This window comes from Vipera berus, assembly GCF_964194415.1.
Source record: "Vipera berus genome assembly, chromosome: 10".
Lineage (NCBI taxonomy): Eukaryota > Metazoa > Chordata > Lepidosauria > Squamata > Viperidae > Vipera > Vipera berus.
The window spans coordinates 9837765-9859805 of record NC_138213.1 but is presented as its reverse complement, the minus strand read 5'-3'; the positions used below and the strand labels follow the sequence as shown (position 1 = coordinate 9859805).

Sequence of the window (22041 nt, the reverse complement as noted above, 5' to 3'; positions counted from 1 at the left end):
TGTAACTTCTAATGGCCACTAAAGGAATCGTTGTTGAGGACTACCTGTATAGTAGCTAATGCTTGCATGTGGTTTATTTAATTGGTGTCACCCCCTGCATATCCTGCACATACTCACCCACCATACTCAGGTTGCCCCATACTGCCATGGTTAGAGTGCAATCAAGCTGATTTATAATTATTTTAAGAAATAAAAGATGCACTCATGGGCAAGTATTTCACCTGTTTCTTGTACGGTATTATTTATAGCCTTTCGGAAACACACAGTTTAGTTCCTTCTTCACATTCCGTTCCCAACATTTCCCGTTCAGGCATTATTATTTATTTATTTCATTGACGATTAGCTGCCTTAACTCCAGTGGACTTCTGAGAGCAGAGTAACAGACTGAAGTTTCTTAGGCAATCTGAAGTTATCTGAATTTTTCTTAGTGACAGTGGCAAAGATTGGAGTGAATGGCGACCCCAATCAAGAATTCTCAGCCGGAGGAACCATTTTCCTTTGTTGTTTCCTTTAGGGTCCCCCCCCCCCAGATCTAGAATACAGGCACTCCTCGAGTTACAATGGTTTGTTTAGTGATCGCTTGAAGTTACAACAGCACTTAAAAGTGACATGACCATTTTTCTCACGATCATCCCCAGATCATCCTCACGGTCACCCTGATCAAAACAGAGTCACCTGGCAACTGACTCATATTTATGACAGTTGCGGTGTCCCCACATCATGTGATCCCCTTTTGCGACCTTCTGACAAGCAAAGTCAATGGGGAAGCCAGATTCACTTAACTGTTAACTAATTTAACAACTGCAACAATTCACTTAACCACAGTGGCAAGAAAGATCATGAAATGGGGCAAAACACACAACAATTGTCTCTCAGCAACAGAAATTGGGGGCTTAATTGTGGTAAGTCAAGGCTACCTTTAGGAGCTTCTGAGGAGTCTTCTTTTAGGTAATCGGTGAAATATTTTTGTGAGCTTGAGTTGTGGTTTCCCCCCACACACACATTGTTTTAATCTCTTTTTTAAAACTATTTTGAATATTTTAAAGGAAAACTAGAAACGAACATTGTATAGCTTTTCAGTCCTGCAAAACAGATATGCTGACTTGTTACGTGTGTTCGATGCTCAAATTTGCCCATCTGGCTTTTAAGGGCAAAAAAACCCCACTTAAGTCTTCTTTGTTTAATAGATGATAAAATAAAGCTGTTATATTTTGCTGACCTAATTTGCAGTACTTACTTCCTACAGCTGCTGGGGAAATCTCCCGCCCCCACCCAAAAATAAACAACGTCCATAAAATTACACACTTCCAAACTTATTTGCTCAAACTTCTGTTTATTTCAGGCTTAAAGTCAAAATTAGCCAAACCTCTTGATAATTACATTATATATATATATATTTATAGCTATGTAGATGTACAGATAAATTTATAGATACTTTGTAAAAAAGGACATTTTGCTTCCATTTGGCTGCTGCCTCCCTCCCCACCCAAACACACACACACACACACACACACACGCACACACACACACGTACATAAAAAATATTAAAATAGCACAAGAAGAGGCAACTTTCGCCTGTTTCGTTTCCATCTTCCATAGCATCGTCATTAAAAAAAGACATTGGTTTCCCTTCCCTTGCTGGGAATAAAGGACTCCTTCCTGTGTCTTCTCTCTCTCCGCCTTGCAATCCAGAGGAGAAATTTGCAATTTATCCAAAGCACTAACAGAGGATCTAGCTGGCCCCAATTTCCTGCAAGATTCACAGTCCCAGAGGGTGGAGAAAACAGTGGAGGAAAGAACAGGTTAAGCATTAAGCAGGACTTTCAACATCCATCTCAAACTGATGGCCTTTCCTACTATTGCCGGGTTTTTTCTTCTTCCAGAAAAGGCATCTATTTTGGTCCTGGCTAACGATAACATGCCCAGTTCAACACCATCCTCCAAATTCAGGCGGCTTTTGTAGGAGGAGAAAACCGCAGAGGGGATCCCCTCCATGCCTTACATTCCTGTTTAGCTGCTAGAGCCAACGAGCTAAGGCATTTCTCCACGTAAGGCAGCAGGCCAGCGGTGCTAATACTGCTGTGTGGGCATGCCCCACAAGTGACAGAGCTGCCCACTCTGTCATAGGCGGATCTGACTTTGAAGGACTCCTCTGACCCTCTGTGCCATGCAAGGTCCGTGCCCAACGAAGGATCAGCAGGTGGGTCTATGCTGCATCCTTCAGAATGCAGTACTAGCCATGCTGCCTGGGGCAAAGATCCGTGGCAAATTGTCCAGGGATTCTTCTAGCCTTCGATGAGCTGACTTGCCATCGTCCCCTGAAAAGATAAGACAGGAATCAGGTGCCCATCAGGAATAATTTCTGCCTCAACTTTGGACACAAATCTGTAAATCAGGGGTCTTCAGACTTTTATGACTTGTGGACTTCAACTCCCAGAATTCCTGCTGTAAATGCTAGATCAAGGGTAGGCAACCTTGGTTCTTTTATGACTCGTGGACTTCAACTCCCAGAATTCCTGAGCAGGAATTCTGGGAGTTGAAGTCCACGAGTCATAAAAGAGCCAAGGTTGCCTACCCCTGTGCTAGATTGATGGTGCTGACCCCCAATCTAGACCACGTAGAAAAATCTGCCTTTCCTGGCCATGTACAAAAACTCTGACCTGGGTTTTTTAAAAAATGTCCTACTTTCTTGGATGTTTCCTTTCCTGGCTGCTCACTTGCAGGCAAAGTGATGGCAGCTTTTCAGGAACATGGTTTATGCAATACAATGGTCTAATCGCATGTTGAATTTTGACCCTGGACCATGATCCAAGTATAATTGTTCACAATGCAAATGTTGACTGTCAAACTCCTTCTGTTAAGGAAGTGTTTGTTTAAGAATTAAGTATGTGCTCAATTCTTAAATATTTTTGGTTTTGTTACTGACTGTCTTATTCTCTGCTAAGTCTCGAATATAATTCTTCCATCTCGCTAGTCACAACAAAATTTTGCTTGAGGGGCCCCACCAAACATATCATTATGTGATATGTGAAGTCCTTCAGCTAATCATGTATTTCACTATTTCTGCCCTTTCTTTTATGTTTAAGCTAGGGGGAGATATGTTTATCATTTGTTCCATAATGATATTTGTTTCTTTGGACCACATGCATGTAAACATGGGAAGGATGGTTGGGAGACAAGACATCACTGGGCTGACAAACCGGAGAACTTTGTGTGTAAAATTCACAGCAAGAGACATCTTGACATGCTAAGCGGGTAACTCAGAGAACACAGAATGGCCGGGTAGACATTGCAACAGATCATGTCTAGCATGTGGATTTAGAAATTACACCTCTCATTTAAAGGCCTTTATCAAGCATTTCGTTCAATTTGTACAAACACATCCTTGGGGGACCTATTCACTGTCCCTTGAGTACTACATCCATGTTTGTTCTTCTCAGACACCTGAGCAGCAATTTTCAGAATTCCTAGGAACTTTGGTTTTTTTTGCACTAGATGGGAGAAGGCTAATAAAGCCCAAGGGAAATTAAATCACCTTGCTGCTTTTTCGAATTCTGAAGAATCTGGGTGTAGCTCCATTCCATGTTTTGAAAGAAATTAAGCGTCATGAACCTTTTCAGGCTGCCCCGAAGACAACTTTGGAGAATTTGCAGATTAATAAAACAGTATGTTTTAAAAATATATATATCCTGATAGCTATGAAATTTAATTCAACCAGAAGGTTAAGTAGATTTTCCAGGATACAAGCGTGTTGCACTTCTCAAGCCAAGGACCAGATTTGGCTTTCAAGTGGACACACCCTAAAAGAGCAAGCAAGGTTATGAAAAAAAATATCCAAATTTACTTTCATTAAGTATGATCTCTTTGATCAACATTCCTACTATTGACAAGCACTGGGAATTTCCACTCTATTGTTTCTGAGCTTCTTGGCAAGGGTTTAAACTAGCTGCGTTTGGGTGGGTATCAGGATTGGAAGCAATGCAGTTTGAAGGAAGTACCCCAGTGGTCTTCAAACTCGGCCCTTTGATGACTCGTGGACTTCAACTCCCAGAATTCCTCAGCCAGGCATGCTGGCTGAGGAATCCTGGGAGTTGACGTCCACGAGTCATAAAAGGGCCGAGTTTGAAGACCCCTGAAGTACCCCAATCTGAGACTATTTTCCTCTTACTCTCCCACTCCTCAATAAATGAGGCAAGAATCTTTACTCTGCCAAACTGTTCAAGCTTCTTAAAAATGCAAAATATTCTGAGCTGAAAGCACTGCAAAAAAAGAAAAAAAAAGAAAAAAGTGCTTTCCTTAAAATCAAGAACTAGAACAATATAGACAGGGCAGTGACAAACCCCAAAGGTGGGTATGATTTGTCTTCAAAAGAACTAAGTTCAATATCTGACTTCTCTGATTAAAAAGACCAGGAATCAGCTGAAGAGAAAGACCTCAATGAGTTCTAGATATCTGAGCATTCAAGCACTGCTTATTTCTTTGGCTCAGTCAATGCCTCTGAAATGGGATTCTACTGCAACCTTATTTATGATCTCTTCTGATTCATGAAAAACAAAATGAAATGGGTTAGTTTTATTGGGCTGGAGGAAAAGCGTTGTTTGAAATTCTGAATCCCACTTTAGATGAGCCTTCTCAACTGTGTGGGATCCTACCAAAAGCCATGGCAAGCTAAGGTTGCACAGCATGGACAGTGCAGTGCTAGATGGACCATCACTAGCTTCACGCCACATGCTAACTCTTAAGCCCAAATTAACAAAATACAATTGCTGGGTTCATACCGCATGCAACACCTGAACAAATAAACCACATTTAGGGTTAAGGGGATAGTGTGGTTCACTTCTACTAAGACGGTTATTATATTCACACAACACACACAGTTATCCAATTTCATTTTAGTCTGTTGTAGCATCTTGTATGAACCTTTAATCTGGGATTAAGGCAGAGTCCCTCAACCAGCGTGCCATTCCATATGCAACAAAGACAGACGTGCAGAGCCAGAACACAAGCACAGCTGGAAAATGCCTACAACTCAGGGCCACAGTGAAGACGTAAACCCAACTGTATCAGGTCTGATGGGACGCAGGACAAGAGACACCAGTTAGACATGCAACAGGGGCAAGAGAGGGTAGCTAACCGGCTGGCTACGAGATCCCAACCTGTGCAGCCGCTGTCCTGACCCATCAAAGGGTTCTTTCAGTGCCATCTATCAAAGGATAATAAAACAGCAAGGACGACATAAGTGCCTTTATTCTCTTTCCAGGATAGCACTAACACCTAGACGTATATACATTTCACAGTGCTTTACAGCCCTCTCTAAGCAGTTTAGAGTCAGCCTATTGCCCCCAACAATCTGGGTCCTCATTTGACGGACCTTGGAAAGATGGAAGGCTGAGTCAACCTTGAGCCGGTAAGAATCGAACTGCTGGCAGAGGGCAGAATCAGCCTGCAATACTGCATTCAACCACCGTGCCACCCGTTTTCCTTAAGCAAGGAGGAGGAGTGATACAGTGGGAGGCCGACCTCAGCTGTGGTACCAGCAGAGATCAAGAGAAGGACTAGAGATTTAGGAAGGACAGGGCTTTTATGCCCAAGCACTACACATCCATCTAGTATCAAGTCAACTGAAATCGTTCCACGTGTACTGAGACCCTCCCGCTCTCCATCCCACCAACAATAAGCCCTTCTTCTAGGACAGGGGTAGGCGACCTTGGCTCTTTTATGACTCGTGGACTTCAACTCCCAGAATTCCTGAGCCAGCATGGCTCAGCTTGGAAACCTCTCCCTTTCCCCTCAGCATGGCTGGCTCAGGAATTCTGGGAGTTGAAGTCCATGAGTCATAAAAGAGCCAAGGTCGCCTACCCTTATTCTAGGGTAGGAGAAGATTAAAGCTGTCTGGAAAAGGAGCACTTACCACACATAAGGAGGCTCTGTTTGGCTGCATCTCGCACGGCTTCCTTGTCAGTTTGGCACAGATACACCAGCTGCTCAATGCTCTCCTTGGCCTGTTGGTTGGAGGAGTGAAAAGATAAAAGGAAATGACATCACTCCTCAAGGACCTGAAGGGAACTTGCCCAGGCGACAGTCACGGTCCACCTTTCCAATTACAGTACTTGGGAGTCACAGCTTTCAGGTGTGGGACACCAGAAAAAGAATTCCTTACAGGCAGAACACTTTGACAGTGGGGCCAATGACTTAAGTTAGTGATGGATCCCTTATGCCTGGCTGCATCGGGAGACACCTGTAGGGGACGCTTTCCAACAGAAAAAGAAGCAAAACTGGATTTTTTCCCAAGGATGCTAAGTTAGTTTTTCGGTTCAGGCTGCTCCACAGAGACGTTATGAAGTTGGCCGAGGACTCAAATACATCTACAAGCTTCTAAAAGCTCTTACAGACAGAACAGGATGGCCAACGAAGGCATCCGAATAGCGAAATGGGCAGCATATAAATATAATAGCAAACAAACAATAATCTCCTCTAAAATCTTGCTTCTTCCGAATGCTGTCTCCACCAAACAAATTCATTCTGAGAAGCAGCGGCCAGTAAATATTGGGAAAGGCGCAGTCACAGGTGATTATGCTCAAAAGAATCAGTCCTCACCTTAAGGCAGCCAAGAGCTGCACAGGCAGCGACCCGCGTCTGTGTCTCTTCATCCTCCAACTGCTCCAAGAAGCAGATAAGGGCCTGAGAAAAACATCAAACCAATCAGTCTTCTTGGCCTCCAAGGAAAGCGACCTCTTCTTTTAAGGTGATGTGTGTCACTGTGTCTGTTTTAAAAACCCTTGGCTTTGAAAGTTTATGTAGATAAAGAATAGAGAGGAGCAGATTTTATAAATGCCTTCCTCTCTCCGTCATACAACCTACACCAGGGGTCTTCAAACTTGCCCCTTTTACGACTTGTGGACTTCAACTCCCAGAATTCCTCAGCCAGGCGTACCTGGCTAAGGAATTCTGGGAGTTGAGGTCCACAAGTCATAAAAGGGCCAAGTTTGAAGAACCCTGACCTACACCATGAAATCTCCCAACCCACATGCTCCTTAAAGCAAATGAACAAGTCTACCCATCTCCAGAAATTGTCTTTGGTTAAAAAAACAAAAAACAAGAAAAGAAAAGAAAATGTTTCCTTTAAGAATGTGTCATATGGCTGCATGTAGGAACCAGGTATCTGTCTTATCTATTCCAATGACCTGGTGAAAATATTAAATACTTGCCCGCTCCCGAAAACTGGGGGTCTCTGATAGGTTGCGTAATTGTGCTGTTACAGCTCCAATAACTTTGGTGTTTCCTTCGACAAGAAGCAAACTCAAAGCTTTCAGTCCATCCTTGTGGAGCCGGCTCTCGGGAACTCGCTTCAGTGCCTTCAAGACCACATCTTGGTCATCCGAATTCAGGTTCTGTGCTAGCAGGACTGCAGGCCAATTAAAGAACAAGCATTGGTATTAACGGCAGCATAATTCAAGTTGGATCTTGCCCAAAGCAGCTGATAATAGTCCAAGTGGGGAAATCACAAACGCAATCCCATTGCTTTCCCTCTAGATGGCTTTTAAGATGGTCCATGCTGAAAAGTCTCACTTCTGAGGTCACACCAAGACCACTTTTATGGCATTTAATTTATGGCAGCTATTCACCCAAGCAAATCAGCTTGCCATGACACCCTTAAGCGGCGTCAAGCACACTTGGGCATCGTCCTTGTAGCCTAAGAGAGTTGTCTGTGGTGCCTCCACAGTACCTTTAGGCCAGGGGTGTTCAACCATGGCAACTTCTAAGACTTGTGGACTTCAACTCCCAGAATTTCCCAGCCACAAGTCTTCAAACTTGCCAAGGTTGGACACTTCTGCTTTAGACGGAGCCACTGAAACGTAGAATAAACACGGAACTTCCGCAATATATTATTTCCTCTTTGGGACCATTAGACTGTTCCCTGGTGCTCCCAGATGCAAAATGGCTGCCCACCCCATTGTAACATTGCTGAACACACAATACCTTCTTCAGCCAGCTCCATGATGTAGGAGTCCAGCGTAACCACAGGCAGGGCCTCAAAATGGCTCCAATATTGGAAGAGGGTGACTGGCTGACCCTGGCAGCTCCCTTGACGCCTGGGCAGCCTGTGCTGCAAAAGTTCTTCCACCAGCTTTACACACACTGCAACGGGAAGAAGTGGACACACAGGGGTACTCTGTGCATTAGTGTCACTCTACAACTTCCCAAAGCCACACCCAAGTGCCGGTAGTCCTCAACCTACAACCACAATTTGAGCCCAACATTTCAGTGGCTAAGTGAGAAATTTGTTAAGGGAGTTCTGCCCCATTTTATGACTTTCCCTCACCCCGCTTGTTAAGTGAATTGCTGCACCACTACTGCGTTAATTCTAAAGTTGCTAACGTGGTTGTTAAATGAGTTTGGCTTTCCCCCTTGACTTTGCTTGTCAGAAGGTCACAAAAGGGGAATCACATGACCCCAGGATGCTGCAACCGTCATAAATGTGAGTCGGTTTTCATGCAGCCAAATGTGAATCACATGACCATGGTGATGCTGCAGCAGTCGCAAGTGTGAAAAATGGTCCTGGGTCACTTTTTTCAGCGCCGTTGTAACTTTAAATGGTCGCTAGACGAACTGTTGTAAATCGAGGACTCCCTGTAATATGTAATCCCCCATTTGCTCTTTGATAAACTCGTGCAATAAATATAAACCTTAGGAATAACTAAATAATTGCTTCTTGGGTAGGATTGAAAATATATAAATGACTGTGGATCCATCTGCTTACTCCTCGAAACCAACAGTATCCAACAAGTACAGGTAGTCCTCACTTAGTAACTGTTTCATTCAGCGACTGTTGGGAATTACGATAGCACTAAAATAGGAGTCTCATGGCCAGTCCTCAAAGTTACAACGTCACAGTGTCCCCACTGTCATGTGATCACGATTGAGGTGCTTGGTAAACCAGCTCGTAGTTATAGCCTTGCAGCATCCTGTAATTATGTGACTCCATTTGTAATCTTTCGCCCAGGTCAGTAGGGAAGCCAAGAAGAAATCACAAGTCACAGTCATGTGACACCACACTTAACCCACAGTGATTCACTTAATTGCAGGCAGGATTGACAAACAGACACGCTAAAGTTGCACACGTGCAGGCGTGTTTTTGTTTCATGACTGCATCAATTAGCAGTAGAGTCACCCATCCCAACTGGAGTCAATAAGGATCCCTTTTATGGCTCAGCTGTACACATAAAGAAGAGAAAAAGTCTCACGTGCTTCTTATAGGTAATGAAACATTATTTATTTTTGGAAGTAATACATTTTGAGTGCGTTGTTGAAATAACACCATGTCAAAGAGAAACTTAAAGTTATCCTCGAGATAATTCCTCTATAAAAGCCAAGCAGCTGGCTACTTCTGTGGCTGTGCCTATCTTGCTCATTAAAAAAAAATCATTACGAAAGTGTAAAATGTTGCCTTTGGCTCATAATTCAGCTCTTTGATAGTCCTAAAAGAAATCCCAAATATTTGCTCCCTTACAGCAAAATAAAAAAAATGCAGTTTCTTGGTGACCACTCCAAAAATAAATAAAAAGGAGGGGGGGAAGACGGGAAGGAAGGTGGCTGTGGGGTCCTTGGTGTTCCCTGCGTTCGGTTGTTTTCCTGCAGATGTTTCATTATCCAACTAGGTAACGTCAGCGATCAGTGGTGTTACTTAGCTGGGTCATGCAATGTCTGCAAGAAAACAGCCAAGCTCAGAGAGCCCCAAGGACCTCAAAATTCAACCCTAAGCTACAAATATTCTCTTCTGACTATTGGTACTGAAAAAGCTGCCTAGCAGTTAAGCTGTTTCTCCTTCCCACGCGACTCTCTCTGGATGGGCATATGTCCTGCTTCCCAAAGTAGATCTATGCTTCCAGGGCAGACTAGATTCAGAGCAGAAGAGCACAACTCCCTTTGAAAATCTAGAATCTGGAGAGGGGAAAGAGAGAAATAAGCAGAGGAGCCGTGAATTGCTTTGAATTGTAAAAATACACTCACCTGAATCGGCCAAGCTTGGCTGACGGCCATTGATGCGTGTCGCATACTCAGCCTTAAAGTTCTGCATGAACTTTTCCACGGAGCAGGTATACACGTTAGGGATGGCGACACAACGGTCCCAGAAAGAGATCACTCCTTCCTTCCATTTTGAGAATTGTACCACTGAGAACAGAAGGTCTGTAATTAAGACTTCTGGTTATCCCATCACCACTTAAAGGAAGGTCTTTGCCTCCATCCACAGCCTTGATTTTATGAAACGTCTTCCATTGTCCTACGGGAAGACCCATTGAGGAGCTGGATCCAATTACCTAGCAGGATTCTGTTCTCAAACACGGGCTTGCTAACCTCCAACTCAGCATCTTAATCACGTGAACCACTGCGCTCCACTATAAATATTAATTATTTGTATCAATGGAAATACACGCAGCTTTATCATCAAGGTGTACCTTATTCCTCTACTACAGCTTATATCTGGGAAAAAGTAGCTATTCAGGTCTGTACTGGAAAACGGCTGTGCACCAAGATATTGGCTAGCAGTTTTGAGGTCATAAACACCTAGCTCAGAATTGGTTCTAAAAGGTGTTTTTTTTTCGTTTTTTGTTTTTAAGGATCTTGATATTAGGTATACAACAAATACAAGGAGTGGATAAAATAATAGATGAACCCTTGGAAGGAAAAATAGAAAAGTCTGCCTGCCACATGGAATTATGGGAAAAGTGGCATGGCCAATAACAGTCCCAAAGAAGTAAGTTCTTCCCATACACAAAAGTGAAAGGGAAGCAAATTCCACAAGGGAAGAGACATATCCCTATTGTGTTTGTTGATGCCTTCATATATCTCTTACTTCAGGGGTGGGGAACCTTGGCTCTTTTATGACTCGTGGACTTCAACTCTCAGAATTCCCGAGCTAGCCATGCTGAGGAGAAATGGAGAGGTTTCCACGCTGAGCCATGCTGGCTCAGGAATTCTGGGAGTTGAAGTCCACGAGTCATAAAAGAGCCAAGGTTCCCCACCCCTGTCTTAGTTACACACTCCGTATGTTTTCTGCCAGGAGAAAATGGATATTCTGCCCACATGTTCTGATTGTTCAGTGTTGATCCCCTCCTCCCCAAGAGTAAGCGCATGCCAGGGATTGATGCTGCCATCTCCGGATGCATCTGCCAAGTGCCCATTGTCCTACCTTCCTCAGCAGAGCCGGCCATCCCTGCTCGGTCCACTATCAGGCGACTGGCCATCTCTAGAACCTGCACTTCTCTGGCCAGCCTGTCAAGAGCGTACATTTCCTGGCAGCGCAGAGGTCCGAAGTTGCCCAGCTTCTAGGGATCAAGACACGGCAAAAGAAAGTCAGGAGAGAAGAGGTGGTGCCAGGGTGGATGGCGCACTGCCAGCCGTGCGCCGTTCTGCAAAAGTCAGGACGAGCAAAACCAGCAGAGCCGCCCAAAGCCCCAGATTCATTTCGCTCAGAACCCCGGCCAAATCTGTGGCCGCGTTATCATTTTAATGTGGCAGACGTGGAAAAATTATTACAGGTTGTGCTCGACTTAACAACCACAACTGAGCCCCAAACGTCTGCTGCTAAGTGAGAGAGTTGTTAAGTAAGCTTTGCCCCAATTTACAACCTTTCTTGCCACAGTTGCTAAGTGGATCACTGCAGTTGTTTGGTTAGGAACACGGTTGTTAAGTGAATCCGGCTTCCCCAATGACTTTGCTTGTCTCAAGGTTGCAAAAGGGGATCACAGGACACCGCCCCCAGGACATGGCCACCGTCATAAACATGAGTCAGTTGCCAAGTGTCTGAATTCTGATGATGTGACCCTGGGAATGCTGCAACGGCTGTGTGGAAAAAAAAACCCCGATCCTAAGTTGCTTTTTTAAGCGTGGTGGTAACTTTGAACGGTCATTAAATGAACGGTTGTAAGCCGAGGACTACCTGTACATCATCTATTTCACAACTTAAGGACCATTTAAAGGTATCTGTCAATTTACAACCATTCATTTAGTGGCCATTCAAAGGCACTGGGAATCTTCTCAGGGGTTCCACCTGGTGGGGCCTGGAGGATGGGCTTTCACTGCTGTGTCCCCCGCTCAATAAAACACCATTTCCTGGGCCAGCTTAGCCTAGCGGTTCCTTCGCAAACATTATTTGTAAGAAAATCTTAGAATGTGCAGAAATGGATAGACTGACGTTAGAGATTAAAGAGAAACAAGATTCAGTTTAATAATTTTTACCCATGGTTAGGAAAACGAACTAGTGAGAAATGAATGCGATATGTTATTCTGAATATACATTAGTAAGAAGAATGACACGTATTAACTGATACTGTTTTTGATGATTGTTTATTACATTATCACTATATTAATTATTGTTAATTGAACATATGTACCCGGACAATATGGCTGTGAAAGTTGGAGCATAAGAAAGGCTGAGCGCCAAAGAATTGAAGCCTTTGAACTCTGGTGCTGGAGAAGACTCCTGCGAGTCCCTTGGACTGCAAGGCGATCAAACCGGTCAGTCCTAGAGGAGATCAACCCTGACTGCTCTTTAGAAGGCCAGATCCTGAAGTTGAAACTCAAATACTTTGGCCACCTAATGAGAAGGAAGGACTCACTGGAGAAGAGCCTAATGCTGGGAAAGATTGAGGGCAAGAGAAGAAGGGGACGACAGAGAAGGAGGTGGCTGGATGGAGTCACTGAAGCAGGAGGCGTGAGCTTAAATGGACTCCAGAAGATGGTAGAGGACAGGAAGGCCTGGAGGAACATTGTCCATGGGGTCGCAATGGATCGGACACGACTTTGCAACTAACAACACCCAGACAATAGCCTGTTTGCTAAAGAATGAAAGTGTTATTGGGGGTTAACGCCAATGTTGATCCCAACCCTGTCCTAATCCTAATTCCAACCCCAATCCTGATCCCAACCCCACCCTAAAACCTAATCCCTAACCCGATCCTATTTTATCCCTAACCCTATAAAATTCAATAAAATCTTTTATAAAAAAACCCCACCATTTCCCCAAGGTGAGATTGGCCCCATCCCTGCTTGTCTTCTGGAAAACCCTCAAAAAATGCTTTTTTTCACCAACCCTTGGGAACCTGGCAAGCAGCTGGATGTGACTGGTGCCAACTGCTCTCTCTCTCTCTCTCTTTTGGGTTTTTATGCGTTTACGTTTTCTATTGATTTTATGTTTGTTTTTTAATTGTGAGATGGGTGGCCGTGTAAATTTGCTAAGCGAATAAATAAAGCACCCAGATGTGCCTTTCCAGTCCACGGGGAGACTCTGATTTTAAAAGAGATCAGGACAGACCCAGGCGAGGCGACAAAACCTGCGTCTTCACACTCACTAGCAGCAAGCGGTTGCAGTGGTTGAGGTGCAGGACCAGGGCCTTGTCGAGGAACTCGTTGCCGGTGCTCAGGGGGTCAAAGCTGCCTTCCGAGTTTAGGCACCCAGCGGAGTCTTCAGCCGCCGTGTCAGCGGACCCTGGCACTTTGCCCACAGGTGGAGCCTGGGCGTTGCTGGCCGCCCTGTAAAGAGAGGCGGTGGGCAAAATATAAGCCAGCTTCATTCCATAAACCCTACTGGGTCCGTGTGCTTGCTTCCAAAACACATGGCAGCCAGATCCAGCATAGGGGGGAAATGCAAAGGCCCAAACTAAATAAATTTGCCCGTGATTCCTAGGCACCACCAGGGTGGAGAAGGCAGGATCAAAATCACTGTATTTGGGGAAAGTTGTTCAAAGGGTCAACATTTCCCACTTGCAAATATTTGAGGGGGGGGGCAAGTGGTGGTGGTTGAACAGATCTTAGCAGCAGTGTCAGCCACTGGCCACGGAGTGGCGCTGCTGCAGCATTTTCTGCCAGCTTCCACCTGTTAGACCAGATGGCTTTAGAGGGATTTCCAACAGCTGCATCAGTAGCGTGGGAAAAGCCACTGGCATCCTGGAGCAAGCCCTGTCCAGACCATCACTTGGAAGAAGCAGGGTCCAGCCAGACACAGGAGATACGTGTAGTCCTCGACTTATGACCATAACTGACCCCCAAATTTCCGTGGCTAAGCAAGACAGCTGTCAAGTGAATTTTGTTCCATTTTACGATGACTTTCTGGCCAAAGCTATTAAGCGAATCACTGCAGTTGTCAACTTAGTAACCCAGCGAATCCGGCTTCACCCACTGACTTTGCTTGTCAGAAGGTGGCGAAAGGGGAGCCCATGACCCCCGGGGACACTGCAATGGTCATGAATGTGAGTCAGTTGCCAAGCGTCTGAATTCTGATCACATGACCACGGGGAGGCTGCCACGGTCGCAAGTGTGGAAAACGGTCATAAGTCACTTTTTTTCCAGCACTGTTATAATTTCAAACTGTCACTGAGTTGTAAGTCGAGGACTATTTTCTATGCAGCGTTGGCTACGGGCAGTTGGGGACAACTCTAAATCAGCTTTTAGCCAACCTACTCACTTGTCGTCCTCTCCATCTGAGTCTTCTGATTCAGAAGCATTGAGGAAGCTGAAACTCTCGAGCGCGTGTTCCACTGTCAGGCTGGTACTGGAGGCTCGGCTCAAGCACAGCCCTTGTTTCTGCTTGTGGGAGGGAAATTTGAAAAGGTGTCAGCCTTTTAAAATTGTCAGGTCCTCTTTTGGGCCCATTCTAGACCAAAGAATTTTCCTTACTGCTCTGCTTCTAGCCCTGTTGGGTCTGAGATCCCACGTGCAAAAAGAGAAAACACACACCACACACACAACACTTGATGTCTAATTTTCAAACAAATGTTTTAAGAGGAAAGTGCCTGAAAGTTATGGCACACCTTTTCATCTGAAAATCTTGGGCCCTCGATTTCTGACGCAGAAGGTTGTCTGTCGGAAATGAGGTCCATGCTTAGACTAGAGCAGTCCAGCATCTCGGCAAACTGAGTTTTCATTCAAATCCAAAGATGGCTAGAAAACCGTATTTATATGTTCCTTGGTTTATGTGAATGTGGAAGCCTAAAACTGCAATCTAACCTACAGCATATGAACTATGCAGAGTTCTCTGGGGTTTCTCTGCAGGGGCTTTGTATGTTATTTGTCTCATTCTTCCTTTTCAAAACAACCAGAGTGGGCCTCTAATGTGTAGGCAGGAAGTTGATCTTGTGAAAAGACACAGCGGAAGTGTGTGAGTTGAAGATATACCCTACGTTGCCCTCAAAAGTTCACAGGAGCAGCTGTGGTGAGAAATGTATCTGAAAAAGAATTTTTAGCACACCCGGGAGGGATATACACTCATTCACAATCATCCTTTGTCTTTGGAACATCAACAGTTCTTCTTCCTTGACTTAACATGCCACCTCCAGGTAAACAGCTGAAGGTTGCAGCTGAACTAACCAAAACCTGTTCCAGCTGCTGGGTCCCTTCATGTTTTGTCTTCCTTCCCAGAACTGGTCAAAATTATGCAAAACGTACATAAACATAATTTAAAGATTCACCAAGTGTAATTGCCTGCATAATTCAAGCAGCTTTTCAAAACCAAGTTTTGGAGGAAGGACTTCCAAAATTCCTAAGGGGCTGGACTCCTATGGAACGGTAATTAGTAGATCTCAAAACGTCGAGTGGGGAATTTCCAAAGTTAATGTACCCTTTGTTTTAAAGCGGGAAAAATCTCATGGAATTGTTAACTCTCTTGAGATTTTTGACAGATCACGAGGTGGTGATTCAGAATCTCATGACATCTGGAATAACACCAAAAAAAAAAAAAAAATGTCCCTGAGATAGAAGAGAGATTTGCAACCTTCAGTTTTATTTCTTCCACCATGGCAGCCAGACAATCCTTCTGATCTCCTGGCTTAAAACACATCAGTATGAGAAGACCTCGGGAAAGCGGTGTTCCGTTTCTTTGTTTAAATGCTATGAGAACTCCTCCAGCTTCTGGTGTGGCCATAAGCTTTCTACCCACTCACTTACCAAGAGAATCTCCTCAAGATGCTTGAGTTCCTGTTCCAGAACCTGCAACTCAGGGAATTGGCCCCGATAGTCATCCAGAGCAGAAGCCAGCGTGTTGATGGCCTCCTCCAGGCCAGAGTCCACAGGTTTGGGCCTTGGAGCTTCTGAGATTCCTGACTGCTGAAGCTGTCCCAAGGCTGATGGGGCCGATGAGGAGTTGGGCTGTTGAACCTCTGGTGCTGGACCAGGAGTTTCCTCACTCTCCTCTCCAACAGGGGTGGCCCCATCAGGCTCTCCCTCTTCGTCCTCACAGATCTGAGTGTCTGGTGGCAAGCCCACACTTGGGGGTGAGGAGTTCGTTTCCAAGGGAGGGGCAACCCAAGGGCTAGGCTCTTTGGGGACAGGACACTCCCTCTCTTCTGCTATGGGCAGGTCTACACTTGCTTCACTGATCTGGCTAAGAGTCCGGGCATAGGGCACGTGTCCGTTGGCCACGCTGGCCTCCTCTCGGATTGTGGGCTCCTTGTCCTCAGGGTGGGTGAAAGCAATTTCAATGGCGGGTGCAGTGGCCTGCACTGCAGGTTGCACAATAGGCCTGGGCAATGAATGTCGGGCACTTCCAGACAGCTGGGGGCTGGAAGAGTCATCGGATGACTCTGAAGAGATGGACCAGGCTGCCCCATTCTCCAGATCCTCCTGCTGCCGCAGCATGTTCTAAAGAAACACAACACCACAAATGAGATACAACCGCGCTGGAGAGTTGCAGGTCAAAATGAACACACAAGGAGAACTTCTTCTACCCACACGGAAACCCTCATTCACAATCATTCTTTCCACAGCCCCAACTTTATCTTTGGAACATCGGCAGTTCTTCTTCCTTGACCTGACATGCCACCTCCAGTTAAACACAAGGCTGCAGCTGAACTAAGCAAAACCTGGTCCAGCTGCTGGGTCCCTTCATGTCATCTCGCAAATGACCCAGGGGCAAATATACATATTTGCATTTTTATAAGATTGAAATCTACTCTTAATGACATACTTTGAAAACTTTGGAGTTTAATGTTGAGACAGGGCAGATGCCACGGAAGGTGGTTTGATAGTTTACATTGCCCAATCCCATATTAGTAATTTAGCCTTATTCCTTCTTATCCTCCAGCTAGTTAACTACACACAGGGAGGCTGTTCAGTGTGGGTGGGGACAGAGTCAGTGGCGTAGTCTATGTTTGGGAGAAGAATTGGCTTCTAATAGAATTCATTTTCTTCCATTGCTCCTCAATGTTTGCATCACAGCTCACCATCTGGAGAAAACCATCTGCCCAGATGTTGGTGCTGACATGTCTGCTACACTTCAGTAACTTGCTCTGTCTTCCATATACATTGGCAAACCCCCAGTATTTCTCAGCTGCTGACATGGCCTCCTGAATGATATGGGAAATTCTAGAGTTGGCTTTTGGGGTAACCATTCTGAGTTGGGACTTGTTGTCTCATGCTATATCACCTCCAAAAGCCTTCAGCAAGAGGTTAGGACCAGGGTCTTCAAACTTGGCCACTTTAAGACTTGTGGACTTCCAACTCCCATGCTGGCTGAGGAATTCTAGGAGTTGAAGTCCACAAGTGTTAAAGCGGCCAGGTTTGGAGACCCCCTAGGTTAGGTTAAGCGATGGTCATATTGGTAATATTGAATTGAAAACAATGTGTGAAATGCAGCCCTTTTAATGAATCCCTGCCCAAAACTCTTATTCACAGAACTTAAAATTCTCCTTAACAATGTTATCCCTGGTTGGGATTACATCCTAAATGATGAATCATTTTAATCCTAATTTGTTGAATAGGCCAGATTTACCAGCTTCATTAAGCCATACAGCACTGCTGATAAATTACAACAGCTGAGTTTATACCCTGGGCTAAGCTAAACAAGCCAGATTATAATAGTATGTGTGCAGCAGGAACCCCTTCTCTTTATCTCATCTCTTAAGATGAGCAGACTTAACCGTACAACAGGGAAGCATCACTTTTGCAGAAGCACCGTATCGTCTCAAATATCGACTTGCGGGGATGGGGTAAAAGTCTTGCTCAGACATCTTCTCGTCGTTCTCGCTCTCTTTCTCCCAGACCAGATACCATCAAGAAAGATACAGATAGTCCTCGATTTACAACAGCTTGTTTAGCGACCGAAGTTACACTGACCCTGAAGAAAATGACTTATGGCCTTTTTTTCACACTTACGACCGTTGTAGCAGCCCCCTGGCTGACAAGCGAAGTCAATGGGGGAAGTCAGATTCACTTCACAGCCGTGTTACTAAGTTAACGACTGCAGTGATTCGCTTTTACAGCTTTGGCAAGAAAGTGGTGGTGAAATGGAGCAAAATTCGCTTGACCGCTGTCTCGCTTAGCCACGGAAATTTGGGGGTGAATTGTGGTTGTAAGTTGAGGGCTACCTGTAGTTCTTACACAAAGCCTGGCTGGACCAACTTCAGAGGGCTTCTGGAAGTATGCCCTGGGTGGCTTCTAAGTAGACCAAGGTTACACACAGCCTACGAACCACAGCTTGCCAACTTCTAATTTGAAGGAAGACCTTTCCTGCTAAGTTTCCCAATGAGGGTCCCTCCCCACCCCCACCCACCCCGGCCTGCAGGGGTAGCAGATAGTAAATACGCAATCAGGAGTGACCACTACAAGGCAACAAGACAAAGGACAGTTCACTAATGCCAGTTCACTAATGCCAAGTACCACTGATCCTAAAGCAGAGGCTTTAAAGCAAGAGGAAGCTCTGTTGTGGGACACCAAGCGATGCAGCGGTGCAAGGACTTACGCAGCCCTGAGACGCCCTTGTGCTGAGCTGCACCGAGGAGACGTCGCTGCATGAACAGCTCCACGGCAGCTTTTCCAGGACGCTCTCTTGGAAGACGTCCATCAAGGCCCGCCTCTGCTTGGGGACCGCCTCCCAAGGCAGGCTCTTGAGCAGAGAAAGAGGCAACAATTGTCAACACCCAACCTCATGTGGGTGCCCCATGTCACCGTTTATGGCAGAGGTCCCCAAACTTTTGGATACCAGGGACCGGTTCCATGGAGAGAGGTTTTTCCACGGACCGGAGGGGCCGTGGCTTTATGTGCTGGCTGCATCCCACATGGATGGGGCTTTGCTTGTTTGCACGGACTGGCTGCTGGCATGCCGCAACCCGGTACCGGTCCACGGTCTGGGGGTTGGGGACCCCTGGTTTTATGGAATCAGGATAAAGCACGCCCTCCTCTGCAATAAATCTAACTAGGAAATTTTCTCCAGATTGGAAAAGTTGTTCTTTTTAAAAACGTTTCACCTACAAGTGTGAACAGTCTTAGTCTGATAAACATGGCTTGTTCTTGGATCCCACAAGAAAATATTTTGTTTGTGTGCTTTTGCTCTCCTTTCCTTTTCTTTGACGTGACCAAAGGTAATATAAGCACAGAACATTTTTTTTTCAGGGGCACGTGTGGACTTTAAATGAAGGGCTGGAGATACCCCTCCCAGAAGTAGACAAGGGGCAGGATGAAATGAGAAGAGGCAGATCAAAATAAGATTGGGTTAAATAAAAGCAACTAATGGAAATCACCACCATTTATTTAATCACTGGCACCACTTCTTTCATTATATGTTAGAATTCAATTCTGGGGGACAAATTTTTTGAGATCTCCTGAGATTGCAGCCAAAGCAACATTTGTTGAATGATCTCAGATTGCACATCCCTGTCCTAATCCAGGGATTTCTAGACTTGGTTAAACCATAGATTTCTGGATATCTGAACCAAGATAACTGTGTTTCAATCTCTGATTACATACAATTCAAGATTAAATCCTGGTTGTTCAGTTTAAATGCAGTAGGAACTACGATTTCACAAATTCTATCCCAAGTCTAAGACCCATAAAAGCATTTAAATAAGACAAGTATGAGAATGTGGTGTAACTGCTAGGAAGAGAAGCCATCAAAGGGAGTATGGCCTACTTTGATTTAAAACATCTTTTGAACAGTAACATAGGCTTTGTGTATAAGACTGTGGGACAGGGGTCTTCAAACTTGGCCCTTTTGTGGACTTCAACTCCCAGAATTCCTCAGCCAGGCATGCTGGCTGAGGAATTCTGGGAGTTGAAGGCCACAAGTCATAAAAGGGCCAGGTTTGAAGACCCCTGCTGTAGAAGAAGAGTGATGCATATTTGCTTATTGGACTACATCAGAGGTCCTCAAACTTGGCCACTTTAAGACTTGTGGACTTCAACTCCCAGAATTCCCCAGCCAGCTGGGGAAGTTTGAGGACTCCTGGACTAGATGCTCTCCAAGTCCTTGGTGAAGCTACTGTGAAGCTTCACCATATCTTCACCTCTCCCCATATCTTAATAAATGTAGCACCCATTGAAGGACTACTCACATAAAAGGCTTGTTCTCTCATGGAAGGGGTATCAGGAGGGCTCTGGTTGTATGTGGAGAATCGCTTGTTGACTGTCGAAGTCTTGTTCACAGTACTGGCAGAAGATGGCTGGTCCTCTTTATCAAAGGGACTGATGGAAGGAAAGCATAGAGGTTAGTGGGGAAGAGGGAAAAGTGAGCTGAGGGGAGAGGTAGCCCCATAGGCTCTTTACATCACTTGGAAGATCTTCAAGGAGACACCATACGCCCTCTCAGCAGAACCCATCCTTCATGGTGACTCAACAGGCACCCAACAATGTCCTCACATTGGAGAAGAACAGAACAAGCTTGAAGGCCAAGAGCACTCACTTCCAATTGACCTCCAGGCTCAGCTTGATTGTCCCTAGGTCATTGATATCCACTGCCACCACTTGGGGCAGGGCTGCAAAGAGGTCCTTGGTCTCACAAGAGACATTCCCCACCACTACATGGCTGGCCAAGCTCTTGAGTTCCGTCACCTGAAAAGAGAAAGAAAAAGCAGAATTATCGTGAATAAGGAAAAGACATCTTTTCTAGGTAAGAGACATCTGACTCGGGAGACATCAGTCACCTTGATAGACAGAAATTCTGTGATAAGGGGCAAGAAGATCATCTCCTCACTATCCCAGACTTGCTTGCTGTTGGCTTCAATGCGACCTCGTAGTTTCCATCGCTGGCGCCCGTATCTCATGAAAATCTACCGTGAAGGAGGAGAAATTTGGGTATCAGTTAGAAGACTAGCAATAACGTTCAGACTCACAATTTTAAGCCAGCTTGATTGCAAGCCTTTCTTGGATATCAAACAGAAGGAACCAATTCACCCAATCCTTTAAGTAACAGTGGGCAACCTTCCCACCTCTGGGATTACGCTGATATGAACATCTGGAAAGCACCAGGCAGTCACCCGGGATCCACACCCCCAAGGCTGTCAATGAGCAGAAAACAATCCCCTAACTAGCTCCCATTTGCAAATTCAACATTTTCCCCAATCCTAACCAGCTCTAGAACCCGTATGTTCTACCCCCTCCATCACCCATCTTGCTTCTACAAACCTCATATTGGTCTCCCGCACAAAGCCTAGCAAAGCCAGCCAATCCTGCAAGAGAATGACAAGACAAGTTTATGGCTCCACTCATGGTCCACCCATGTAGTTCTAACATTGTTATCCTTCATAAAGAATCAGAAAACAATAAATAATGTTACCACCACCTCATCACTTTTCTCCAGATGTACATTTATGAGAAAACTTTGTGATCTGGAGGAGATCTCAAGAGGCAAAGTGTCCACAGCCTTCTCCTCCCACTAGAGCTGCTGTACCAAACCATCTCCTAGACCAGGGGTCCTCAACCATGGCCACTTATGGACTTCAACTCTGCTGGCTGAGGAATTCTGGGAGTTGAAGTCCACAAGTCTTAAAGTGGCCAAGGTTGAGGACCCCTGTCCTAGACTCCTCAAGGGTGTGGTGCAATCTGGTCCTGAGTTGAAAGGAGGTTGAAATGGCTGAGTAGCCTTGAGTCCCTTCTGGGGAGGAAGAGACTGAATGGAGATCCTCCCTAAAGCTTCGCAGTATTTATCTAACAGTTATCCAGTCTGTGCTTTAGTCTGGCAAGATTCCTGTCTACAGGCGAGCAGCAATAAACATAGCACTCTGATCGGCTAATGTGTTGATACTGGTCCTGTTGTACTCCTGACAAGGATGTTTT

At 45.2% G+C, this 22041-nt stretch overlaps 1 protein-coding gene across 6 annotated transcripts in view; it reads right to left on the bottom strand.

Moving 5' to 3' along the window:
* Positions 1-1323: 1323 nt before the first annotated feature.
* Positions 1324-22041, bottom strand: part of RIPOR1 (RHO family interacting cell polarization regulator 1) — a 96314-nt gene continuing 75596 nt past the window's right edge. For 4 of the 6 annotated variants that reach the window (XM_081335999.1, XM_081335998.1, XM_081336000.1 and 1 more), the window contains exons 9-22: positions 21391-21434; positions 20910-21035; positions 20669-20817; positions 20322-20451; positions 15943-16635; positions 14465-14586; positions 13353-13533; positions 11192-11327; positions 10012-10173; positions 7981-8139; positions 7209-7405; positions 6598-6681; positions 5912-6002; positions 1324-2318 (exon numbers count right to left, since the gene is read on the bottom strand). In XM_081335999.1, the coding sequence (XP_081192125.1) occupies positions 2221-2318; positions 5912-6002; positions 6598-6681; positions 7209-7405; positions 7981-8139; positions 10012-10173; positions 11192-11327; positions 13353-13533; positions 14465-14586; positions 15943-16635; positions 20322-20451; positions 20669-20817; positions 20910-21035; positions 21391-21434 (2372 nt within the window). In that variant the 3' untranslated portion in view covers positions 1324-2220. Of the gene's footprint in view, positions 2319-5156; positions 5204-5911; positions 6003-6597; positions 6682-7208; positions 7406-7980; positions 8140-10011; positions 10174-11191; positions 11328-13352; positions 13534-14464; positions 14587-15942; positions 16636-20321; positions 20452-20668; positions 20818-20909; positions 21036-21390; positions 21435-22041 lie in introns of all 6 variants that reach the window. The other 2 variants (XM_081336001.1, XM_081335997.1) reach the window with 2 other exon arrangements.